Here is a 20,690-nt window from a genome sequence, read left to right on the forward strand (position 1 = left end):
TATCATGCACGTCTATCATGTACGTCCATTATGAACGTCTGTCATGCACATCTAGCATCATGTACGTTTAAACGCACATGATACATCTATTCATGATTTATTAAAACGTTCATGTGATCAAAGCTTACACAAGATTGCTCTAAAACGTTCAAACGTTTATTCACAACTTTCAAATGTGAATTTAAATCGCTCATACGATTGTGTAAATCCTTCGCACCATTATCAAATTTATTGACTGCTGACACAATGCTGGTTGATGGTACTGACGTACTGACTGCTTACACAATGCTGGTTAATGGTATTGCTACACATCCCGTACCCAGGGTATGGACAGTAGTCACCCCATACCCAGCCCGTGGCTGGAATTCAGAGTATTTCAGCGATACATAATGGTTTCATGGGCGGGCCCTTCCCCATGATTACAAATAAGACCACGTACTTATGCAAATGGGCACAGCAAGTCCGCTCTTATTCAAACAAGGAGGAGGAGTATTGCGTGCGAAAATCTTCGTAAATCCAAGAGGAGGATAGACTTTAACTCCCTCAGGATTAGCCACAATACGCCTCAGACCAGATAGTTGGTGGATTTTTTTTGGGGGGGGAGGGGGAGGGGAGGGGAGGAAAGACGTGTCCTGACGCTTAGTGACGTGCTGGCCCGCCCCGTCTTCACAACAAACGGAAAAAAAAAGAATGTTGAATTTAACGCTGTTTTGGTTCGCCGAGAGAGGCAGAAGAACCGCTTCAGAAAACACTGATCCTGTTTCCTGACAAACCTTACCTACCTAACCTGCCTATGTTTGAGAGTCTTCAAGACGACGATGATAAACGCCTTCATATTGGCTGAGGGCAGGTTGTACCAGAGGCGAGGCAGTGTTGGTGGTCATGCAGGTTAGTTATAACAACGACAGTTGCCGCCCGTATAGGGAGACAACACACAGGACGATTTGCGATAAGAAAGGAGGGAGGATAAGGACAGGGGTAGGGAGGGGAAGAAAGAGAAGTGATGGAAGGAAGGGAAGGAGGAAGAGAATGGAGGGAAGAGAACGGAAGAGAGTGGAAGTCAGCAGGGTAAGGTAGGGGAACCCCTTACGCGATATCAACTTCTGTTACATAACCAGGACAATGGGAGCGAGTTTTTGTAAACTAAAATGAATTACTGGCGGGGAATTTTTTACGAAAGAAAACCTCAAGCGATACAACCTGCAATGTGTTGCTACTCTATATTATAGTTACACTGTGGAAATACCTATAGTGTACCTCCACTCTATATCAGGGTGGGAACAACTGCAGTGTGCTACTGCTCTATTATATATGATAGTTACACAGTAGGAACAAAAGCTAGCTACCGTTCTCTGTCATATTCATTACAGAAAAGTTTTCGTACATCAGGTAATGAAATCTGTCAGCCAGGGGTGGAGGGAAGAGGCAGGAGGTTGAAGGGGATAGAGAACATCAATGATGACCTGCTTACATGCCCTTACATCAGCGGCCAAAGTAACGGGCGTGACAACGGGCGTACTGTTGTCAGTGGGCCACTGACAACAGTAAGGTGTTTAATGAGGACAAATTTCACTGAATAATGGAGGCAATAAAAACGGGATCAGAGTACAAGACAAACTCAAACCACTCAACAGAACGCAAGTCAAATGTGAGAGACCTGGGAGTGATAATGTCAGAAGATCACGTTCAAGAAACAACAGTGTTATTATCACAACTGCAAGAAAAATCATAGATTGGATAACTAAAACCCTCAAACCAAGAGGTATTAAGCCAATAATGATATTCTTCGGGTCACTCGTTCTCTCTGGGCTGGAGTATTGCTGTGTACTAACGGTCCCCATCAAGGCAGGCGAAATTGCTGAGCTGGAAAATGCACAGAGAACCTTCACAGCTCATATAAACTCAGTCAAGCACTTAAATTACTGAGTGTTTGAAGTCCCTAAAACTGTGCTTATTAAAACGTAGGTGAGAGAGAGTTTAACATCTTTATAATGCACCCCATACCCACGGTGTGGGCGGTTACCTGGAGGTTATTCCGGGGATCAACGCCCCCGCGGCCCGATCCATGACCAGGCCTCCCGATGGATCAGGGCCTGATCAACTAGGCTGTTACTGCTGGCCGCACGCAGTCCAACGTACGAGCCACAGCCCGGCTGATCCGGCACTGACTTTAGGTATCTGTCCAGCTCTCTTGAAGGCAGCCAGGGGTTTATTGGCAATTCCCCTAATGCTTGATGGGAGGCTGTTAAACAGTTTTGGGCCCCGGACACTTATGGTGTTTTCCCTTAGTGTACCAATGGCGCCCCTACTTTTTATTGGGGGCATTTTGCATCGCCTGCCCAGTCTTTTACTTTCGTAGGGAGTGATTTCTGTGTGCAGATTTAGGACCATTCCTTCCAAGATTTTCCAAGTGTAGATTATGATATATCTCTCCCTCCTGCGTTCCAACGAGTACAAGTCAAGTGCTTCCAAGCGTTCCCAGTAGTTAAGGTGCTTGACAGAACTTATACGTGCAGTAAAGGATCTCAGTACAAAAGATTACAGAGGTACATAATGAGTCCAGGGACTGGCCCGCAAAATTTTGTGAGAGAGATTCATTATAATCTACACCTGGAAGGTAATGGGGGGATTAGTCCTAAACCTGCTCTCTGAAATTACTATTTGTAAACACAAGAGGCTTGGCAGACGGTGCAGGATACCTTTAATGAACAGCAGCGGAGCGATGAGTACACTGAGAAAGGACTCAGTAAGTGGTAAGGTAATCACGACCCACCAAGAACCTCCCTGCACGCATAAGAGGGATCACCAGCAAACTCATAGTTATCTTCAAGCGGGAACTCGACAGATTTCCCAAGACAGTTCCTGATCATCCGGGTTGTCAAACATGCGTTGGACTGCGGGCGGTTGGCACTAACAGCTAGATCTATCAGGCAAACAACCAGGAAGCCTGGTCTGGGACCGGGTCGCGGGGCGGTGACCTGGAAGCGACTCCGGGTAAACGAGTGTGGGGCAACGAGCGTGGGACAACGAGTGTGGGACAACGAGTGTGGGACAACGAGCGTGGAACAACGAGTGTGGGACAACGAGCGTGGAACAACAGGGAATGTGTTGACCGGTTGGAAAGTTGCCACACCCGACCAACCACTAGCCAGATGGGATATTTATAATCAATCTCTATCTTTCGTAGCGTTTTTTTATCACCTTGTGTCTTAATGTATTTTCTTTCACAAGTACACCTTACACTGCTGTAGTTTAATAATTATAACGATCATTGTTCAATGATCACAATGGAAATAAGTCTCTTCGTCTGACTTTTTTGGGTTTATCCTGGGTAATTTACACCATGTACGGTAAGTGAGTTAGTTTAATATGTTTATTATGCACCCCATACCCATCCTGTGGGCGGTAGTCAAAAGATTACAGAGGTACATAATTGGTCCAGGGACTGGACTCCAAAGTTTTGATAGCTGAGCAAGTTACAGAGGTAATGAACTCACAATTTACAAAGGTAATGAACTTACAATTTACAAAGGTAATGAACTCACAATTTACAAAGGTAATGAACTCACAATTTACAAAGGTAATGAACTCACAATTTACAAAGGTAATGAACTCACAATTTACAAAGGTAATGAACTCACAATTTACAAAGGTAATGAACTCCAGGTAGGTCTGGTCACAATAATGACAAGTTACAAAGGTATTTACAGATTACAGAGGTACGTAATGGGTCCAGGGACTGGACCCCCAAAGTTTTGATAGCTATTATGTGTACAAGTACCTAAATAAACTTATTTATTATTTTCTTACAAAAGGACATTTTACCCGAGATGTGACTTCCAAGAGGAGTAGACTTTTCAGCGCCTCTCCTTCGTAGTTTACCTTGATTAGTAAGTTTATTTAGGTACAGGTACACATAAGTACAATTATCATACACAGTTTAACATATGTGCAAACTATTGGGATAACCTAAAAAACAAGCCATAGTGACTTATTTCCATTGTGGTCCTTGGATACGACGCACGAGTCACTTAACACACAGGTATCAATTTTTCCTGTCTCATGAGCAGGACTAACGTAAAGAAAACGTGTTTACATGTTAAAAAATGATGAGAAAGAAGATGTGATGAGGGTGTGTGAGTGTGGGTGTCCGTCAGGGCAGAGCGAGGAACGCCTGTCTGCTGGAGGGGACAAGAAGACCTGACTGCCCTACATGGTGCCCTGACAGATGACTCGCTCCTGCCTCAGTGGAACAAGAAGGGCTTGTCAGCCAGGAAGGTTGGACCACTCTTGGTGGCGAGTTGAAGGAGAGATTCTTCGGGTTATTAACCCGGGATAACTCAAGAAAGCCAAGTAGTCTGGCTCATTGCCATTGGGGGGGTCTTCCAATCCTTCCTCAGGATGCGTCCCACACTTGCTGTATATACCTATTTATGGCCAGGTTAACATAGTCCCAGACAGTGCTAACAAGCCAACTGTAGTATACCATTACCTTTGATATACCTTTGAAGAATTTCGAGAGTATATCTACCCAGGGCCGGTCATAATGACTGTTCTTGTCGGCTGAACTTTCACCCTCTGTCTTTGTTTTGGAAAGGTACTATGTTATCATTACAATAATGGTATACAGTACTGACAAGATGAGGACTTTAATATGTACCACACCTGAGTATCTTCATTTGAAGACAATTCGCCAAGCAGTTGCTTTAGCAGTTATGTTATCCATCCTTATCACTCGCATCTGTCTCTATCCCTCCCCGTCTGCTACCATCCACCTGCTGGCTGCTACCGTCCACCTGCTGGTTGCTTCCGTCCACCTGCTGGTTGCTTCCGTCCACCTGCTGGTTGCTTCCGTCCACCTGCTGGTTGCTTCCGTCCACCTGCTGGTTGCTACCATCCACCTGCTGGCTGCTACCGTCCACCTGCTGGTTGCTTCCGTCCACCTGCTGGTTGCTTCCGTCCACCTGCTGGTTGCTTCCGTCCACCTGCTGGTTGCTTCCGTCCACCTGCTGGCTGCTACCGTCCACCTGCTGGTTGCTACCGTCCACCTGCTGGCTGCTACCGTCCACCTGCTGGTTGCTTCCGTCCACCTGCTGGTTGCTTCCGTCCACCTGCTGGTTGCTTCCGTCCACCTGCTGGTTGCTACCATCCACCTGCTGGCTGCTACCGTCCACCTGCTGGTTGCTTCCGTCCACCTGCTGGTTGCTTCCGTCCACCTGCTGGTTGCTTCCGTCCACCTGCTGGTTGCTTCCGTCCACCTGCTGGCTGCTACCGTCCACCTGCTGGTTGCTACCGTCCACCTGCTGGCTGCTACCGTCCACCTGCTGGTTGCTTCCGTCCACCTGCTGGTTGCTTCCGTCCACCTGCTGGTTGCTTCCGTCCACCTGCTGGTTGCTTCCGTCCACCTGCTGGCTGCTACCGTCCACCTGCTGGTTGCTACCGTCCACCTGCTGGCTGCTACCGTCCACCTGCTGGTTGCTTCCGTCCACCTGCTGGTTGCTTCCGTCCACCTGCTGGTTGCTTCCGTCCACCTGCTGGCTGCTACCGTCCACCTGCTGGTTGCTACCGTCCACCTGCTGGCTGCTACCGTCCACCTGCTGGTTGCTTCCGTCCACCTGCTGGTTGCTTCCGTCCACCTGCTGGCTGCTACCGTCCACCTGCTGGTTGCTTCCGTCCACCTGCTGGTTGCTTCCGTCCACCTGCTGGCTGCTACCGTCCACCTGCTGGTTGCTTCCGTCCACCTGCTGGTTGCTACCGTCCACCTGCTGGCTGCTACCGTCCACCTGCTGGTTGCTTCCGTCCACCGCATGGTTGCACCCACCCACCAACATACACACACACTCCCCTTCAAACAAACATTCTCTCACCTGCGTTGCTGCGGCGCCCCGGAGCACTCTCGCCTCTTTAATTCATGTTCTGTGCTCTGCCCCGGAGCTGAGTGAGAGCTCCTCAGCGAAAAACGAATGTATTTTAGTTTGCCTTAGTGTGCTATAGTGTGCCTAGGGTGTGTTAACATGCATCATCGCACTTAGACATGTTTAAATGCCTCATTAATGTCTGGACGCGTCTGACCGTGTCACAGCAACGTTGCTAATGCAATGGTCGTCACAACACTGGCAACAGTAGTGCAGGGTCCCACTCCACTCCTCCTCCTTCACAGTTCCAATGTAAAGTGCCTATGTACAATATCCAGCACATATACAGCTTAACACGAAAATAAATTCGTCTTTGCTCTCAGTGCTCCTTGTTCTGTGTTACACAGATGGAAGCTCACTTGATATTAAACCACATTGGTTTACATGCTAAAATCTGGTATTCTACCTTAGCTAAATTTGCGTTCCAAAAACTGTTATTCTGCCTCAGTATGTTTACATTCTGCGGTAAATGCTGTTGTCCTCCCTCAGCTTATTTCAGAGTACTGCCCCATCAAGGATATATTACACTGCCCCATCAAAGATATATTACACTGCCCCATCAAGGATATATTACACTGCCCCATCAAGGATATATTACACTGCCCCATCAAGGATATATTACACTGCCCCATCAAAGATATATTACACTGCCCCATCAAGGATATATTACACTGCCCCATCAAGGATATATTACACTGCCCCATCAAGGATATATTACACTGCCCCATCAAGGATATATTACACTGCCCCATCAAGGATATATTACACTGCCCCATCAAGGATATATTACACTGCCCCATCAAGGATATATTACACTGCTCCATCAAGGATATATTACACTGCCCCATCAAGGATATATTACACTGCTCCATCAAGGATATATTACACTGCCCCATCAAGGATATATTACACTGCCCCATCAAGGATATATTACACTGCTCCATCAAGGATATATTACACTGCCCCATCAAGGATATATTACACTGCTCCATCAAGGATATATTACACTGCCCCATCAAGGATATATTACACTGCCCCATCAAGGATATATTACACTGCCCCATCAAGGATATATTACACTGCTCCATCAAGGATATATTACACTGCCCCATCAAGGATATATTACACTGCCCCATCAAGGATATATTACAGTGCCCCATCAAAGATATATTACACTGCCCCATCAAGGATATATTACACTGCCACATCAAAGACATATTACACTGCCCCATCAAGGATATATTACACTGCCCCATCAAAGATATATTACACTGCCCCATCAAGGATATATTACACTGCCCCATCAAGGATATATTACACTGCCCCATCAAGGATATATTACAATGCCCCATCAAGGATATATTACACTGCCCCATCAAGGATATATTACAATGCCCCATCAAGGATATATTACAATGCCCCATCAAGGATATATTACAATGCCCCATCAAGGATATATTACAATGCCCCATCAAGGATATATTACACTGCCCCATCAAGGATATATTACAATGCCCCATCAAGGATATATTACAATGCCCCATCAAGGATATATTACAATGCCCCATCAAAGATATATTACACTGCCCCATCAAGGATATATTACAATGCCCCATCAAAGATATATTACACTGCCCCATCAAGGATATATTACAATGCTCCATCAAGGATATATTACACTGCCCCATCAAGGATATATTACACTGCCCCATCAAGGATATATTACACTGCACCATCAAGGATATATTACACTGCCCCATCAAGGATATATTACACTGCCCCATCAAGGATATATTACACTGCCCCATCAAGGATATATTACACTGCCCCATCAAGGATATATTACACTGCCCCATCAAAGATATATTACACTGCCCCATCAAGGATATATTACACTGCCCCATCAAGGATATATTACACTGCCCCATCAAGGATATATTACACTGCCCCATCAAGGATATATTACACTGCCCCATCAAGGATATATTACACTGCCCCATCAAGGATATATTACACTGCCCCATCAAGGATATATTACACTGCCCCATCAAGGATATATTACACTGCCCCATCAAGGATATATTACACTGCCCCATCAAGGATATATTACACTGCCCCATCAAGGATATATTACACTGCCCCATCAAGGATATATTACACTGCCCCATCAAGGATATATTACACTGCCCCATCAAGGATATATTACACTGCCCCATCAAGGATATATTACACTGCACCATCAAGGATATATTACACTGCCCCATCAAGGATATATTACATCAAGGATATATTACAATGCTCCATCAAAGATATATTACACTGCACCATCAAGGATATATTACACTGCCCCATCAAGGATATATTACACTGCCCCATCAAGGATATATTACAATGCTCCATCAAAGATATATTACACTGCACCATCAAGGATATATTACACTGCCCCATCAAGGATATATTACAATGCTCCATCAAAGATATATTACACTGCCCCATCAAGGATATATTACACTGCCCCATCAAGGATATATTACACTGCCCCATCAAGGATATATTACACTGCCCCATCAAGGATATATTACACTGCCCCATCAAGGATATATTACACTGCCCCATCAAGGATATATTACACTGCCCCATCAAGGATATATTACACTGCCCCATCAAGGATATATTACACTGCCCCATCAAGGATATATTACACTGCCCCATCAAGGATATATTACACTGCCCCATCAAGGATATATTACACTGCCCCATCAAGGATATATTACACTGCCCCATCAAGGATATATTACACTGCCCCATCAAGGATATATTACACTGCCCCATCAAGGATATATTACACTGCCCCATCAAGGATATATTACACTGCCCCATCAAGGATATATTACACTGCCCCATCAAGGATATATTACACTGCCCCATCAAGGATATATTACACTGCCCCATCAAGGATATATTACACTGCCCCATCAAGGATATATTACACTGCCCCATCAAGGATATATTACACTGCCCCATCAAGGATATATTACACTGCCCCATCAAGGATATATTACACTGCCCCATCAAGGATATATTACACTGCCCCATCAAGGATATATTACACTGCCCCATCAAGGATATATTACACTGCCCCATCAAGGATATATTACACTGCCCCATCAAGGATATATTACACCCCATCAAGGCCCCATCACGGATATATTACACTGCCCCATCAAGGATATATTACACTGCCCCATCAAGGATATATTACACTGCCCCATCAAGGATATATTACACTGCCCCATCAAGGATATATTACACTGCACCATCAAGGATATATTACACTGGATATATTACACTGCCCCATCAAGGATATATTACACTGCCCCATCAAGGATATATTACACTGCCCCATCAAGGATCTATTACACTTCCCCATCAAGGATATATTACACTGCCACATCAAGGATATATTACACTGCCCCATCAAGGATATATTACACTGCCCCATCAAGGATATATTACACTGCCCCATCAAGGATATATTACACTGCCCCATCAAGGATATATTACACTGCCCCATCAAACATATTACACTGCCACCATCATAGATATATTACACTGCCCCATCAAGGATATATTACACTGCCCCATCAAACATATTACACTGCCACCATCAAAGATATATTACACTGCCCCATCAAGGATATATTACACTGCCCCATCAAACATATTACACTGCCACCATCAAAGATATATTACACTGCCCCATCAAGGATATATTACACTGCCCCTTCAAAGATATATTACACTGCCCCATCAAGGATATATTACACTGCCCCATCAAACTTATTACACTGCCACCATCAAAGATATATTGCACTGCCCCATCAAGGATATATTACACTGCCCCTTCAAAGATATATTACACTGCCCCGTCAAAGATATGTTACACTGCCCCATCAGATATATTACACTGCCCCATCAAAGATATATTACACTGCCCCATCAAAGATATATTACACTGCCCCATCAAAGATATATTACACTGCCCCATCAAAGATATATTACACTGCCCCATCAAAGATATATTACACTGCCCCATCAAAGATATATTACACTGCCCCATCAAAGATATATTACACTGCCCCATCAAAGATGTATTACACTGCCCCCATCAAAGATATATTAAACCGCCCCATCAAAGATGTATTACCTGGAGGTTACCTGGAGGTTATTCCGGGGATCAACGCCCCCGCGGCCCGGTCCATGACCAGGCCTCCCGATGGATCAGGGCCTGATCAACTAGGCTGTTACTGCTGGCCGCACGCAGTCCGACGTACGAGCCACAGCCCGGCTGATCCGGCACTGACTTTAGGTATCTGTCCAGCTCCCTCTTGAAGGCAGCCAGGGGTTTATTTGCAATTCCCCTAATGCTTGATGGGAGGCTGTTGAACAGTCTTGGGCCCCGGACACTTATGGTGTTTTCTCTTAGTGTACCAATGGCGCCCCTACTTTTTATTGGCGGCATTTTGCATCGCCTGCCCAGTCTTTTACTTTCGTAGGGAGTGATTTCTGTGTGCAGATTTGGGACCATTCCTTCCAAGATTTTCCAAGTGTAGATTATGATATATCTCTCCCTCCTGCGTTCCAACGAGTACAGGTCAAGTGCTTCCAAGCGTTCCCAGTAGTTAAGGTGCTTGACAGAACTTATACGTGCAGTAAAGGATCTCTGTACACTCTCTAGATCTGCGATTTCACCTGCTTTGTATGGAGATGTTAATGTACAGCAGTATTCCAGCCTAGAGAGAACAAGTGATTTGAAAAGGATCATCATGGGCTTGGCATCTCTCGTTTTGAAAGTTCTCATTATCCATCCTATCATTTTCTTTGCACGTGCGATCGTGGCACTGTTGTGATCCTTGAAAGTGAGATCCTCAGACATTACTACTCCCAGGTCCCTTACATTATTTTTCCGCCCTATTGTATGGCCGGAGTCAGTAGTATACTCTGTTCTAGTTATTATCTCCTCCAGTTTTCCATAACGGAGTAGTTGGAATTTGTCCTCGTTGAACATCATATTGTTTACCGTTGCCCACTGGAAAACTTTGTTTATATCTTCTTGGAGGTTAACCGCGTCCTCAGCAGATGACAGCCTCATGCAGATCCTAGTATCATCCGCAAAGGATGATACAGTGCTGTGGTGTATATCTCTGTCTATGTCTGATATGAGGATAAGGAATAAGATGGGGGCGAGTACTGTGCCTTGTGGAACAGAGCTCTTCACTATGGCAGCCTCCGATTTAACTCTGTTGACCACTACTCTTTGTGTTCGATTTGTTAGGAAGTTGAAGATCCATCTCCCCACTTTCCCAGTTATTCCTTTAGCACGTATTTTATGGGCTATTACGCCATGATCGCATTTGTCAAATGCTTTTGCAAAGTCTGTGTATATTACATCTGCATTCTGGTTTTCTTCCAGTGCATCCAAGGCCATGTCATAGTGATCCAGTAGTTGTGAGAGGCAGGAGCGACCTGCCCTGAACCCATGTTGCCCTGGATTGTGCAGATTTTGGGAATCCAGGTGATTTGCAATCCTGCTTCTTAGCACTCTTTCAAAGATTTTTATGATGTGGGATGTCAGAGCTATTGGTCTATAGTTCTTAGCTAATGCTTTGCTGCCACCTTTATGGAGTGGGGCTATATCCGTTGTTTTAAGTGACTGTGGAATTTCACCCATGTCCAAGCTCCTCCTCCATAGTGTACTTAGGGCACGTGAGAGGGGTTTCTTGCAGTTCTTAATGAAAACAGAGTTCCACGAGTCTGGGCCCGGGGCTGAGTGCATAGGCATGTTGTCAATGGCTTTTTCGAAATCTATGGGAGTTAGGGTAATGTCGGAAATCTGGCATACATTTATGGAGTTTTGAGGCTCATTCATGAAGAAGTCATTTGGGTCGTCGATCCTCAGACCGATTAGTGGTTCACTAAACACAGAGTCGTACTGGGATTTCAATATTTCACTCATTTCCTTGTTGTCGTCTGTGTAAGTCCCATCCTGTCTGAGTAAGGGCCCGATACTAGATGTGGTATTTGCCTTGTTTTTGGCATATGAAAAGAAATATTTTGAATTTCTTTCAATTTCACTAATAGCTTTAAGCTCCTCATGCCTCTCCTGGTTCCTGTAAGAGTCATTTAGCTTAAGTTCGATAGTTTCCACTTCCCTGGTCAGCGCCTCCCTTCGTGTATCAGATATTCTAGCACTCCTGAGGAGCTCAGTGACTCTTCGTCGTCTTCTGAAGAGGGAGCGTCTTTTTCTCTCCAGTTTACTCCTGCTCTTCTTCTTTCTTAGGGGAATATGCCTAGAACATGCTTCGGCTACCAGGAAGTTGATCCTTTCAAGGCACTGGTTTGGATCCATGTCATTTAAGACATCTTCCCAACATGTTTCGTTTAGGACATGGTTTACCTGGTCCCAGTTGATGCTCTTGTTGTTGAAATTGTATTTTGTGAAGACACCCTCACAGGTACATGCATTCTGTTGTTCAGGACCCCTATGCATGTACGTCTGGACTTCGATTAGATTGTGATCGGAATTAGTTGTTTTTGATATTCTTATGTCTCTTATCAGGTCCTCATTATTTGTGAAGATAAGGTCAAGTGTGTTTCCTAGTCTTGTTGGCTCCACTATCTGCTGGCTTAAGGTGTGTTTTTCGCAGAGACTTAGTAGCTCATGTGTGTGTGACCTTTCATCTGCGCTACCTCCGGGGATTGTTTCAGCTATAACATTATTTGCTACATTCTTCCACTTTGTGTGCCTTAGGTTGAAATCACCAAGCAGTAAGATGTTTGGGGATGGAGCTGGAAGGTTTTCCAAACAGTAATCGATTTTCAGTAACTGTTCCTTGAACTGTTGGGAGGTTGCATCTGGTGGCTTGTATACAACCACAATGACTAGGTTTTGGTTCTCGATCTTTATTGATAGAACTTCAACTACCTCATTTGTGGTGTTCAGCAACTCCGTGCAGATAAGGGACTCTTTGACATACAGGCCAACCCCCCCTTGTTGCCTGTTTTTTCTGTCGCATCTAAAAAGGTTGTAACCACTTATCCATATTTCACTGTCAAAGTGATCTTTTGTGTGAGTCTCTGTGAAGGCTGCAAACATTGCATTAGACTCCACTAGAAGTCCACTGATAAAAGGTATTTTGTTGTTGGTGGATGGCTTAAGGCCCTGTATATTAGCAAATATGAATGAAGTTGTATTCTGTGTTTGTTGGGGGGATTTTGTTATTGGCATCAGTAGTTGTAATAATTCTGGGGGGCCATGGGTGGCCACTGGCTGCGCCTCCAGTCCAACAAGGCTCCAAGGTGGTGGACTATTTTTGTTATTTCCTTCCATTTTCTTTTTTCGTTTCCTGCCACTAAAAAATCACCTGGAGTTGGGTTGTCGTAGCTACTATTGTTTGTCTTTTGGGGTCTGTGCCTCCTGGTCCCTTTTAGATGGTATGCAGGGCACTCGATGTTGTAACACTGCTTCTGGAGGACCGAGGAGTGGCACATTTTTGGGTGAAAGAAAGTACAGGAAGAGGAACGACACACTCCTTTAGACAGGAGGTCGCTACATTTTTTGGGATGGTCAAAGTTGCATGTCCCATTTTTTTCCCCTGTTTTTCCATGCTTGCAGATGCCCCAAGCATAATATTTGCACAAATTCACCTTTGGTTGAGAATTGTTGGGAGGTGTGTTGTAAATGGGGGGTGGGGCTGGGTCTGGGCCGGCACCAGCACTGAGGGTATTGGTGCTATGCCTGGGGGAGCCTGGGCCGGCACCAGCACTGTGGGTATTAGTGCTATGACTGGGGGATGGGTCTGGGTCAGCACTGGGGCTGGGGGGTGGGGCTGGGGCTATGACTGTGATGGTTGCAGAAGAGTCTACCCCAGAGGAGGGCTCCTCAACTACATCTGTACTAGGGGATATGGCATTGGTAGCTGTGGAGGAGTCTTTAACTGAATCCAGATTTTCACAATGGCTGGGGGCTGGGTCTGGGTCAGCCCTAAGGCTGGGCACTGAACTAGCTGTTGTTTTTGTTTCCCGTGTTTTTTCTAGTGTGTATCTGCTTATTTTTGGGTCAGTTGTTGTAGACTGGGCATTCTCTGTGTTAGACTTTACTCCTCTCCTATCTTCCCATGCTCTATATATTCCAGGTAGACTATTCAATAGTTCCTCCTTTTTCTCGTGTTTATTGTTTATTAACCTCCTGAGTGCTTTCCTGATATCTATCCATAGTTCCACATCCCTGTTGCAGATCCAGAGACACCTATCTAGATAGATGTCATTTTTGGTTGCAGTGTTTATTCTTGCACAGGTAACATGATGTTTTGAAAAGCAAAGGTTGCATGTGATTCTAGATTGTTTCCCAAGAGCCTTTTCACATGTCCCACAGGTATACTGTACTGCCATCCTGCCTGTATCCTATTTGCAACTGGGTACCACAAGGGCTTGATCTTCACTTTACCTTTCAGCTCTGCACGCAGGTGTGGGTGTTATAGGTCAATACATGGGTATGTGGGATGTAATTAGCATGGAGACTTATTACCCATTAAAACTTTTATGTTGTATAACATCATATATCATACATCCTACAGCATCTGATTCCTGCCCCCTCAAAGATATATTAAACTGCCCCATCAAAGATATATTACACTGCCCCCTCAAAGATATATTACACTGCCACCATCAAAGATATATTACACTGCCACCATCAAAGATATATTACACTGCCCCCTCAAAGATATATTAAACCGCCCCATCAAAGATATATTACACTGCCCCCTCAAAGATATATTACACTGCCACCATCAAAGATGTATTACACTGCCCCCTCAAAGATATATTACACTGCCCCATCAAAGATATGTTACACTGCCCCATCAGATATATTACACTGCCCCATCAAAGATATATTACACTGCCCCATCAAAGATATGTTACACTGCCCCATCAGATATATTACACTGCCCCATCAATGATATATTACACTGCCCCATCAAAGATATATTAAACCGCCCCATCAAAGATGTATTACACTGCCACCATCAAAGATATATTACACAGCTCCATCAAAGATATATTACACTGCCACCATCAAAGATATATTACACTGCCACCATCAAAGATATATTACACTGCCACCATCAAAGATATATTACACTGCCACCATCAAAGATATATTACACTGCCACCATCAAAGATATATTACACTGCCACCATCAAAGATATATTACACTGCCACCATCAAAGATATATTACACTGCCACCACCAAAGATATATTACACTGCCCCATCAAAGATATATTACACTGCCCCATCAAAGATATATTACACTGCCACCATCAAAGATATATTACACTGCCCCATCAAAGATATATTACACTGCCACCATCAAAGATATATTACACTGCCACCATCAAAGATATATTACACTGCCCCATCAAAGATATATTACACTGCCACCATCAAAGATATATTACACTGCCACCATCAAAGATATATTACACTGCCCCCTCAAAGATATATTACACTGCCACCATCAAAGATATATTACACTGCCCCATCAAAGATATATTACACTGCCCCATCAAAGATATATTACACTGCCCCATCAAAGATATATTACACTGCCACCATCAAAGATATATTACACTGCCACCATCAAAGATATATTACACTGCCACCATCAAAGATATATTACACTGCCACCATCAAAGATATATTACACTGCCACCATCAAAGATATATTACACTGCCACCATCAAAGATATATTACACTGCCACCATCAAAGATATATTACACTGCCACCATCAAAGATATATTACACTGCCACCATCATAGATATATTACACTGCCACCATCAAAGATATATTACACTGCCCCATCAAAGATATATTACACTGCCACCATCAAAGATATATTACACTGCCACCATCAAAGATATATTACACTGCCACCATCAAAGATATATTACACTGCCACCATCAAAGATATATTACACTGCCACCATCAAAGATATATTACACTGCCCCATCAAAGATAAATTACACTGCCACCATCAAAGATATATTACACTGCCCCATCAAAGATATATTACACTGTCCCATCAAAGATATATTACACTGTCCCATCAAAGATATATTACACTGCCACCATCAAAGATATATTACACTGCCACCATCAAAGATATATTACACTGCCCCATCAAAGATATATTATACTGTCCCATCAAAGATATATTACACTGCCCCATCACTTATATATTATACTGTCCCATCAAAGATATATTACACTGCCCCATCAAAGATATATTACACTGCCACCATCAAAGATATATTACACTGCCACCATCAAAGATATATTACACTGCCACCATCAAAGATATATTACACTGCCACCATCAAAGATATATTACACTGCCACCATCAAAGATATATTACACTGCCCCATCAAAGATATATTACACTGCCACCATCAAAGATATATTACACTGCCACCATCAAAGATATATTACACTGCCACCATCAAAGATATATTACACTGCCACCATCAAAGATATATTACACTGCCACCATCAAAGATATATTACACTGCCCCATCACTTATATATTATACTGTCCCATCAAAGATATATTACACTGCCCCATCAAAGATATATTACACTGCCACCATCAAAGATATATTACACTGCCACCATCAAAGATATATTACACTGCCACCATCAAAGATATATTACACTGCCACCATCAAAGATATATTACACTGCCACCATCAAAGATATATTACACTGTCCCATCAAAGATATATTACACTGTCCCATCAAAGATATATTACACTGCCACCATCAAAGATATATTACACTGTCCCATCAAAGATATATTACACTGTCCCATCAAAGATATATTACACTGCCCCATCAAAGATATATTACACTGCCCCATCAAAGATATATTACACTGCCACCATCAAAGATATATTACACTGCCCCATCAAAGATATATTACACTGCCACCATCAAAGATATATTACACTGCCCCATCAAAGATATATTACACTGCCACCATCAAAGATATATTACACTGCCCCATCAAAGATATATTACACTGCCACCATCAAAGATATATTACACTGCCACCATCAAAGATATATTACACTGCCCCATCAAAAGTCGACTACATAATTTTTGCTTTATGTTCACGCTGACTCTTGCAGGTTGAATACATAATTCTTCACTGTGTTGTTGCACTCTCCGAATTCTGTTTTGTTCTTTAATATACAATCAAATTTTCTGTCTGCTTATATATAAGTATGTATGTATGTATGTATGTATGTATGTATGTATGTATGTATGTATGTATGTATGTATGTATGTATGTATGTATGTATGTATGTGAGAATGTGTGTATGTATGTATGTATGTATGTATGTATGTATGTATGTATGTATGTATGTATGTATTTATGTATGTATGTATGTATGTATGTGAGTATGTGTGTATGTATTTATGTATGTATGTATGTATGTATGTATGTATGTGAGTATGTGTGTGTATGTATGTATTTATGTATGTGTGTATGTATGAAGGAATGATGGCGACAGAAGTGACTGAAGGAATGATGGTGACAAAAGTGACTGAAGGAATGATGGTGACAAAAGTGACTGAAGGAATGATGGCGACAAAAGTGACTGAAGGAATGATGGCGACAAAAGTGACTGAAGGAATGATGGCGACAGAAGTGACTGAAGGAATGATGGTGACAAAAGTGACTGAAGGAATGATGGTGACAAAAGTGACTGAAGGAATGATGGCGACAGAAGTGACTGAAGGAATGATGGTGACAAAAGTGACTGAAGGAATGATGGCGACAAAAGTGACTGAAGGAATGATGGCGACAGAAGTGACTGAAGGAATGATGGTGACAAAAGTGACTGAAGGAATGATGGCGACAGAAGTGACTGAAGGAATGATGGCGACAGAAGTGACTGAAGGAATGATGGCGACAGAAGTGACTGAAGGAATGATGGCGACAAAAGTGACTGAAGGAATGATGGCGACAAAAGTGACTGAAGGAATGATGGCGACAAAAGTGACTGAAGGAATGATGGCGACAAAAGTGACTGAAGGAATGATGGCGACAAAAGTGACTGAAGGAATGATGGCGACAAAAGTGACTGAAGGAATGATGGCGACAGAAGTGACTGAAGGAATGATGGTGACAAAAGTGACTGAAGGAATGATGGCGACAAAAGTGACTGAAGGAATGATGGCGACAAAAGTGACTGAAGGAATGATGGCGACAGAAGTGACTGAAGGAATGATGGTGACAGAAGTGACTGAAGGAATGATGGCGACAAAAGTGACTGAAGGAATGATGGCGACAAAAGTGACTGAAGGAATGATGGCGACAAAAGTGACTGAAGGAATGATGGCGACAAAAGTGACTGAAGGAATGATGGCGACAGAAGTGACTGAAGGAATGATGGTGACAAAAGTGACTGAAGGAATGATGGCGACAAAAGTGACTGAAGGAATGATGGCGACAGAAGTGACTGAAGGAATGATGGCGACAGAAGTGACTGAAGGAATGATGGTGACAAAAGTGACTGAAGGAATGATGGCGACAGAAGTGACTGAAGGAATGATGGCGACAAAAGTGACTGAAGGAATGATGGCGACAGAAGTGACTGAAGGAATGATGGTGACAAAAGTGACTGAAGGAATGATGGCGACAGAAGTGACTGAAGGAATGATGGTGACAAAAGTGACTGAAGGAATGATGGCGACAGAAGTGACTGAAGGAATGATGGCGACAGAAGTGACTGAAGGAATGATGGTGACAGAAGTGACTGAAGGAATGATGGCGACAAAAGTGACTGAAGGAATGATGGCGACAAAAGTGACTGAAGGAATGATGGCGACAAAAGTGACTGAAGGAATGATGGCGACAAAAGTGACTGAAGGAATGATGGCGACAGAAGTGACTGAAGGAATGATGGTGACAAAAGTGACTGAAGGAATGATGGCGACAAAAGTGACTGAAGGAATGATGGCGACAGAAGTGACTGAAGGAATGATGGCGACAGAAGTGACTGAAGGAATGATGGTGACAAAAGTGACTGAAGGAATGATGGCGACAGAAGTGACTGAAGGAATGATGGCGACAAAAGTGACTGAAGGAATGATGGCGACAGAAGTGACTGAAGGAATGATGGTGACAAAAGTGACTGAAGGAATGATGGTGACAAAAGTGACTGAAGGAATGATGGCGACAGAAGTGACTGAAGGAATGATGGCGACAAAAGTGACTGAAGGAATGATGGCGACAGAAGTGACTGAAGGAATGATGGTGACAAAAGTGACTGAAGGAATGATGGCGACAAAAGTGACTGAAGGAATGATGGCGACAAAAGTGACTGAAGGAATGATGGCGACAGAAGTGACTGAAGGAATGATGGTGACAAAAGTGACTGAAGGAATGATGGTGACAAAAGTGACTGAAGGAATGATGGCGACAGAAGTGACTGAAGGAATGATGGCGACAGAAGTGACTGAAGGAATGATGGTGACAAAAGTGACTGAAGGAATGATGGCGACAAAAGTGACTGAAGGAATGATGGCGACAAAAGTGACTGAAGGAATGATGGCGACAGAAGTGACTGAAGGAATGATGGTGACAGAAGTGACTGAAGGAATGATGGCGACAAAAGTGACTGAAGGAATGATGGCGACAAAAGTGACTGAAGGAATGATGGCGACAAAAGTGACTGAAGGAATGATGGCGACAAAAGTGACTGAAGGAATGATGGCGACAGAAGTGACTGAAGGAATGATGGTGACAAAAGTGACTGAAGGAATGATGGCGACAAAAGTGACTGAAGGAATGATGGCGACAGAAGTGACTGAAGGAATGATGGCGACAGAAGTGACTGAAGGAATGATGGTGACAAAAGTGACTGAAGGAATGATGGCGACAGAAGTGACTGAAGGAATGATGGCGACAAAAGTGACTGAAGGAATGATGGCGACAGAAGTGACTGAAGGAATGATGGTGACAAAAGTGACTGAAGGAATGATGGCGACAGAAGTGACTGAAGGAATGATGGTGACAAAAGTGACTGAAGGAATGATGGCGACAGAAGTGACTGAAGGAATGATGGCGACAGAAGTGACTGAAGGAATGATGGTGAAAGAAGTGACTGAAGGAATGATGGCGACAAAAGTGACTGAAGGAATGATGGCGACAAAAGTGACTGAAGGAATGATGGCGACAAAAGTGACTGAAGGAATGATGGCGACAAAAGTGACTGAAGGAATGATGGCGACAGAAGTGACTGAAGGAATGATGGTGACAAAAGTGACTGAAGGAATGATGGCGACAAAAGTGACTGAAGGAATGATGGCGACAGAAGTGACTGAAGGAATGATGGCGACAGAAGTGACTGAAGGAATGATGGTGACAAAAGTGACTGAAGGAATGATGGCGACAGAAGTGACTGAAGGAATGATGGCGACAAAAGTGACTGAAGGAATGATGGCGACAGAAGTGACTGAAGGAATGATGGTGACAAAAGTGACTGAAGGAATGATGGTGACAAAAGTGACTGAAGGAATGATGGCGACAGAAGTGACTGAAGGAATGATGGCGACAAAAGTGACTGAAGGAATGATGGCGACAGAAGTGACTGAAGGAATGATGGTGACAAAAGTGACTGAAGGAATGATGGCGACAAAA

General features: G+C 43.6%; 1 protein-coding gene across 3 annotated transcripts in view; it reads right to left on the reverse strand.

Moving 5' to 3' along the window:
• Window positions 1–20,690, reverse strand: part of Tsp5D (Tetraspanin 5D) — a 93,409-nt gene that overhangs the window by 19,672 nt on the left and 53,047 nt on the right. Inside the window, exon 1 of one of the 3 annotated variants that reach the window (XM_053773860.2) lies at window positions 783–1,019. The exons of the other annotated variants lie outside the window; for them this stretch is intronic. Coding sequence (XP_053629835.1) covers window positions 783–835 — 53 coding nt within the window. The 5' untranslated portion in view covers window positions 836–1,019. Of the gene's footprint in view, window positions 1–782; window positions 1,020–20,690 lie in introns of those variants that run through there. 3 annotated transcript variants of the gene reach the window in all.

Source organism: Cherax quadricarinatus, chromosome 7, assembly GCF_038502225.1.
Source record: "Cherax quadricarinatus isolate ZL_2023a chromosome 7, ASM3850222v1, whole genome shotgun sequence".
Lineage (NCBI taxonomy): Eukaryota > Metazoa > Arthropoda > Malacostraca > Decapoda > Parastacidae > Cherax > Cherax quadricarinatus.